Source organism: Enhydra lutris, unplaced genomic scaffold (genome assembly GCF_002288905.1).
Source record: "Enhydra lutris kenyoni isolate GAN:26980312 unplaced genomic scaffold, ASM228890v2 scaffoldscaffold109, whole genome shotgun sequence".
In the NCBI taxonomy this organism is placed as follows: domain Eukaryota; kingdom Metazoa; phylum Chordata; class Mammalia; order Carnivora; family Mustelidae; genus Enhydra; species Enhydra lutris.
In genome coordinates, this window is record NW_019154193.1 from 592,823 (window position 1) to 599,942 (window position 7,120).

The 7,120-nt window shown below is 48.2% G+C and overlaps 1 protein-coding gene across 1 annotated transcript; it reads right to left on the reverse strand.

Moving 5' to 3' along the window:
• Positions 1-296: 296 nt before the first annotated feature.
• On the reverse strand, positions 297-6,910 carry LOC111139479 (tetratricopeptide repeat protein 19, mitochondrial-like). The gene is made up of 7 exons (XM_022491746.1): positions 6,727-6,910; positions 6,511-6,641; positions 4,565-4,675; positions 4,048-4,086; positions 3,060-3,116; positions 2,685-2,746; positions 297-476 (listed from the first exon to the last, which is right to left on the reverse strand). The coding sequence occupies exons 1-7, from the start codon at positions 6,908-6,910 to the stop codon at positions 368-370; spliced, it is 693 nt and encodes a 230-aa protein (XP_022347454.1). The 3' UTR covers positions 297-367.
• Between the last annotated feature and the right edge of the window lie 210 nt (positions 6,911-7,120).

Consider the following 7,120-nt stretch of genomic DNA (forward strand, 5'->3'; position numbering starts at 1 on the left):
AACAAACAAATAAACCAAAAAACCCAGAGTTTCTCTTCACCTTTCCGGGACCAAAATGTAATTAAGTAGCATTGTGACTGGTAGCTGAACCAAGAGAAAAGAAAAAGACCTTCCATTTCTGCTCCCCAATTTTCCAGAGATTATATACAAGTCAACAAGTAAATTATGAACATGTCACCAAAGGGTTAAAAAAGCAATCAGTGGTCCAGTTAATTAAATAAAACATCTCATTTCAAACCTTCTGCTGAGATCTTAAAAAAAGCCACTTAATTCCCCAAATGGGTAACTTGCCCTCCCCCGATGCACGTTCGCGTCCCTCTATTACAGCGTTAAAGCTCCGAGGCAAAAAGCAACGTCCAGAAAACAGTCAGGTTTCCCTACCTGACAAAACGTCTTCCGCTAATTCCTTTTCTCTTTCAATTTTTTCCTCTAGAGTTGAAATGCAGAATTCATAGCCAGCAAGAGCAAATTCCTGTCTGTAAAGCAAAGATCAGCAGTCGGCTGTTCACCTTTTCACAAACTCCTCTTTCATTCGCATTTTCCGGGCTTGGGTGTGAGCATTAGCAATACAGGAAATGTGAGATGGGGAGGGGGAATGCTGCTTGAAGTTTCCAAGGAGTCTGAGTCTGCCATTTTGTAGAAGTTTTTAGTCACCCATTTAATCTAGCTTAAGACCCAAAACGCTGAGAACACTGCTGTCATCTTAATAAATGACAGAACCAGTAGCTTCCACCATGAGTTTGTCTCTCCATTTGGGAAGGCCTTACACTCACTCAAAGTAATGCTAATATGAACAGAGGCTCAGGCCACCTGCCCTAAGGATGCTAACTACTGATCTCGTGCAAGTTCTGAACAGGTTTATTAGCTTTGTGTATTAGCTTCCCAACCTGTTAGGTCTTTACTAGAAGCTTCTTTTATATACATGGAATTCCTGACTATGGCACTAGAAGGCACTGAGCCTGAATCCAGCCCGGGACCCTCAACCAAATGGAGAGGACACCTAAACATTAGGCAGATGGACTCCGGAGAGAACAGGCGTCAACCATCGGTTTCTAGAAAGAGATGCACGGACACAACAGAAATTCCTTCTGCATCCAGAAGTTCAGCCCCGGTTCTCGTCTTCGGTGATGGCTCTGGTTTCTTAGCAGACGGGCACTCCAAAGCTCACCCCTCCTCCTCTAGTGCTTTGCCAGGGAGAACCGATGACCCCACTGCTGTACTCTGTTCCCAGAACAGAAGCTTCTTCAGACCAAACTTTGGCAGGAGGGACCCTATCCAGCCAGGACTAGGAGCTGGGGGAGGCTGCCCACTAGATGTTTCTAGTCAGAGCAAAATGTCTAGAAATAATTCCCTTACTATTATCAGCCTTCCTAAGCCCCAAGTCTAGTTACATATATTCCACTCTCTAAATGAAAAAATACTTTCGACAAGAGTACAGAGTAACCAACAGACCAATTATCAGGGGCCACTACTTCCACTTGTCCGAGACCATGAATTCGTCTTACTCTCCACTGGGATTAGCTTCGGCCTTCTTTTTATTCCAATTCATACCCCATCGACCTCCAGTTCTAGGACTCCTCCAAGAGAGATTGATCCAAGCTGCGATGCTCCCCAGCACGGGCCAACCTCAAAGCTCCACAAGAGACTTGAAATCAAAGACCCTCCGAAGTCCTAGCCCATCTAGTGTCCATGCACATGCAGGCAACAAGCAGGTTCCGCTGACAGAGAAGGAGCTGGTGACCAGGGCAGCAGGGACCAGAGCCAGGAACCCTGACCTCAACGAGCACTCCTGTTATAGCATCAGGTCTGATATCATTCCAAACCTCTGGTGCACAACTACCACAGCACTGAAAACCTAAAAGCTATTCTCAGGTCCTCCCATAAATGCCCTCCAAGATACATAACTCTCTAGAAGTTCTTTGCTTACACTCTAGGTTATTTCTTCTTTGAACCCCACCTTAAGAGAATGAAAGGCACCAGGCCTCACTCATTGGTGTTCCTGGGACCATGAGAACACATCCAAATTCTTTCCTAAAGCCTTTCCCATGTAGCAGAAGATTCTTCTTTACAAGAATTTAGATTCATCTAATACTTTTAAATTAAGACCAATTTTCCGTCTTACATATCCAGAGCTCACTCCCCTACTCCGAGGTATTTCCCCTTCTTAAAACTTGTCACCTGATCGCCTTTACATGCTTTAAAAACACTGCCCGCTGGACTAGCCACTGAGACACTCCCACATCAAGTCCCTCATCACCCAACTATGTATCTACCCTCCTGGTTTGTTGATACTTATATTCAAAAAATGGTTCCTTCAAAGTACATTACCCCAATGGCTTTTACACTGCTCCCTCCTCTTCTAGGAAGAGCTAAACTAGTTCTAACTATAACCTTCCTTCCCAGTTCAAGCAGGAACAGAAAAGTTGATTAGCTTTGTCACGGTGTGGCCAAAGGAGTGAGGGCTGTCTGCCCCACTCAGCAGGCTACTGGAAACAGCAGGGCAAAAACTAGAAGACTAAAGACTTCAAGGATGGGGTGGGGGGAACACTTTGAGTGTGATACCCAGTTTTTTTGAGACCCAGATAACTGGAAACTAAATGAAAATGATACAATATCCTAGAAAGTTCTCTGCCCATAGCCCAACTCCCTGGCTGCTGCCACACCTAGATTCTGACTCTACTTACCTATTCTGAGCAGCATAGATACTGGCCAGCTTTAGAGAGATTTCAATTATTGCATTGTCTTCCTGTTAGGAAAAAGGAAATGAAGAAAATTCACAGAAGCTCAATTTCCACATGGATAATTTCTGATCAACATCTATACTGACTTTAGCCTAAAAGCTTTAGTCTTTATCCTTCTGGAAGAATTAGGCAACTGAACTTCTCAGCAACCGCGTTTTGCATGAATGAAAGACTGGTAGTTTATACAGGGCCAAGAGGGGGAAAAAAATCCACCTTTTTTCACCAAAGCACATGTTGGGGGCTGAGTGGAGTTTTCAGGAAGCAAAACTATTTTGAAAACCTCTTCCGCTAGGGCCCAATCCTAGGCAACATCCTTACCTGTTGCATGCCCCCTCCAAGCAGGTAACTCATTGTTGCTTTAAAAAGTTTTTCCGCCTAGAAGCATAAGGAAAAGATTTTTCTTTTACTTGGGACCCTGGATTCTAAGTACTAGTCTGATGCAACATTCCCTTGTAGAACAACATACACACTCATATGCAGAGAAAAATATCCTTGTGATGAGAAAACAGACAAAACACCAGGACCCCACCTCCTCTGGGAACCGTAAAAACTACCCTGTGAGAAGTAGAAACCAACTTCAGAAATTAACTTTTCATCTAGGGGTGCCTGGGTGGCTCAGTGGGTTAAGGCCTCTGCCTTTGGCTCGGGTCGCGATCCCAGGGTTCTGGGATCGAGCTCCGCATCGGGCTCTCTACTCAGCGGGGAGCCTGCTTCCCTTCCTCTCTCTCTGCCTGCCTCTCTGCCTACTTGTGATCTCTGTCAAATAAATAAAATCTTTAAAAAAAAAAAAGGAAGAAAGATATTAACTTTTCATCTAAAGCTACTGTGGCAGAAGCTGCAAGCTATCCCCTAATTATTCACTCTCCCATCCTTTTAGTTACAACATCTGTTCAGGTTTTTTTTACAGGTGAGCCTCCTTTGCAATTGGTACGGTCATATGATGAAGTCTTGGCCATGGGGTGCAAGTAGAAGGAACATGAACAATTTTTAAATCCTATTTTATAAGGAAGCTGCCTGCCTGCCCCTTCCTGGAGGCTAGGGGTGAGCCAGCTCACCCATGTGGACAAGAACACAGCTTACAAGGAAGTCAAGCTTGTGGACCACTTCATGGAACAGAGGTACCTACCGTTCTTCAGTGCACCGCTACCTCTGGAATAATGCATTAAAAGAAATACACCCTCTTGTTGGAGTCACTCTATTTTGGGGTCTCCTTTTTACAGCGGCTGAGCTTGTATCCTTCTTAATAAAGAGTTCCCTTGAAGCTAGTCCTTCACAAACTCAAAATACCACAAAGTGATTTACTTACATTTTCAAGCTGACCCCGTATAAATGCTAAGTTGGCCATCTGAAAGCAAATTACAAATTGTTTTTCAGTTTAGAGCACTGCATTCTTATTTCAAAACTTCTAAGCTATGACTCCCTTTTGCTTTTACCCTCTGAATAAGAAAAAAAAAAAGTTCCAAGAAAAAGGTATTTAACTAATTTGCGAAAATCGAAGGACAGCAATTGTGTGAGTGTAAATAGTTGCACAATCTCTGCGAATGAAAAACCAACTTTGGATCCATTCATCACTGGAAAAAACAAATACTAATGACATTTATTTTTGGCCTGAGATTTAAACTTCATGTAAGTGAAAGGTAATAAAATGTTAGTACCTAAGGGTCATATAATAAAAATCGAAACCAAAAGAAAACGTAGTAAAAACAAAACCCAAAGAGCTTCACAACACCCTGAAGGTCAGGAGGGTATATCAGGAGAGCGAACAACCCTTCTCTTACATCCACCCTTCACCATCAGTGGCTCAGACTGGTTAGAAGAGTTACCAAATCGTAAGTGTAAGTGATGGCCTTCTTGTTATCACTCTGATAGGCAAGACGAAGAGCGTCATGTAAAATCAGCTCAGCCTCTTCTGGCTCATCTTTCATGATGCTCAACTGAAAAGAGAAAACAAAGAAAGGGATAGAAAACGAAATGTAAAGAAAGCAGATGTATGTGCTACCACACAGAAGTGGGTACGGCCATACATCCCAATACACACAAGACAGCTATCCGCTCATTCGTCAAATATGTACTGAATTCCAGCTGTGCACCAGGCTTTAGGTCTACAACGGTGACAGGGAGGTCCTCTTCCTTTGCAGCTATGTATTTGCAGCCACACGACAAAGTTCTGGCCAAATGCAGACAACAGGAACGTGAATAATTTACTGCACCCTGTTTTCTAAGGAAGTTGCTTGTCTGGCATCTTTTTTCCCCTCCTACAGACTGAAGGTAATCCTACAGGACAAATAAAGTTAATTATAACTAATGATATAAACTATGAAGGAAAGCAGTGGGAATAACAATAAGGGGCCCCACTCTAAAGGCGAGACAGAGAAGCCCTCCGAGGAAGTGACAGTTATACTGAGGCAGGAAGGATGAGAGTCAACCAGGAATCATGGGGGAAAATGACCCAGAGAGCAGGGGATGAACAAAGGCCCAGCAGGCTGAAGAGAAGGATTTTCCAGAACCATTCAAGAGATGAAAGGAAACACATGTGAAGGGCAGACCCGGCGAGCCAGAGAATTATTGCTAAATGGGTGGACAAGGCAGGGGTGGGGTACGTCAGGCAGGGTCGTGCAGGCCACGGTAATAAGTTTGGATTTTATCATAAATACAGCGGGAAGTCACTCAAAAGTGTTTAGGCGAAGAAGTGGTATGATCCAATTTACATTTTTGGTTTTTTGACTTAATAATTTTTTAAAGATTTATTTATTTTTAGAGAGTGTGCACGTGGCCGGGCGGGGGAGGGGGTTCTCAAGCAGACTCCCCATGGAGTAGGGAGCTGGAAGTGGGGTTCGAGCTCACAATCCTAAGATCATGACCTGAGCTGAAACCAGGAGTTCGAGACTTAACGGACAGAGCCACCAGGCGGCCCCCAGTTTACGTTTCTCACTGCTGCATGGAGAGTGGGGCAACAGGGCAGGCAAAACTACCAGACGGCAGGCTGTGACAATGTGGCCAGGATGACAGCAGAGGACACAAAGAAAAGGGCAGATGGATTCCAGAAATACTCTGATTTTGGTGGCAAGAGTAACTGTTGCTGGGCTGGAAGGGTACTGAGAGGTACCCGCAAGTTTTAAGACTGAGTAGGAGGTTCCCAGAGGCAAAAACTGGTAGACAGTGGCAAGGAGAAGATGGTGAAGGAACGTGCTGGGGAGGCTTTTGAGATCAACAGTCAGGTGTGAGAGGCAGGTGAGGCCTCGAACTGGAGAGGGCATGTCAGTAGCACACTGCAGCCGGGGAATATAAATTTGATGTCGTTAGCACCGAGGCGGCAGCGAGCCCGATGGCAGACAGGAGATAACCTGAGGACGACAAAATAGAAAAGAACGTGGAGAAGAGGAAGGCTTTAGAGAAAGAACAGAACCAAACCGTGCACAAGCAACACTCAGGTGCATTTTCTGGACGCCACATACGTGCCCGATTCTCCCTTCGGTCCGGCTGGCTCCCTGACAAAAGCAACTACATTTCCGCTCATTTTGCTTGGATAAAAAAGCGAAGCCCGTGGTGCCCCCTCCATCTGCACTGGGGACTGCAGCGGTCTGCCTGCAGGCTCTGGAGTCTGACAAGCCTGGATGGATGCCAACACCGCCCCCCCCCCCAACCATGACCCATCGAATTCCGGGCAATTCTACCCCCGGAGCCCCCCATCCAGCGTTCGGGAAGCTGGAGCGAGCGCTGCGTACCCGCAGGGCCAACGAACGGGCCCCGCTCGCAAAGGCCGCCTCACCTTGGCTCTCTTCAGCAGCTGGATGATCTCGGCCTCGGTCTCGTCCGCCGCACCCTCGGCGGCGGCCCCGCCCGCTCCCTGCCGCTCCTCCTGCTCATCTGCCGCAGCGGGCCTCGAGAACCAGGCGAGCGCTGCGAGAAGGGGCTCTGAGGTCACCGGACCCGGCCTGCGCCCCGGTCCCCGCCCGGCCGGCCCCGCCCGGCCCGCGCCCCTCACCTGCCAGCAGCGGCAGCAGGCCCGGGCCTCCGCCGCGCGGCGCGACTCGGAATGCCGGCACCGCCACCTCAGGCGCCCGGCCCCCAGCGGGCCCCGGGAGCAGGCGCGCCGAGCAGGTCCGGCACCGCCGCCCCGCGGCCCGCAGGAGGCCTAGGCCCAGGCTCGGGCTCAGGAGCCGGTACATGCTCGCGCGGCGTCCTCGGCGCACTGCAGGCCCGGCCGGGTCCCAGGACGGCCCGCCCCCAACGCCGAGCGCCCGCCGGATTGGTCTGGCCGCGAGATGGGAGGAGGCGGCGTCGTGGCTGCCCGCATGCGCGTGACGCGCGCCGACGTCCCTGAGCCCGGCCCCGCCTCCGACGGCGGGAATTCTCCCCAGAGCCGTCGGAGCCTCGCA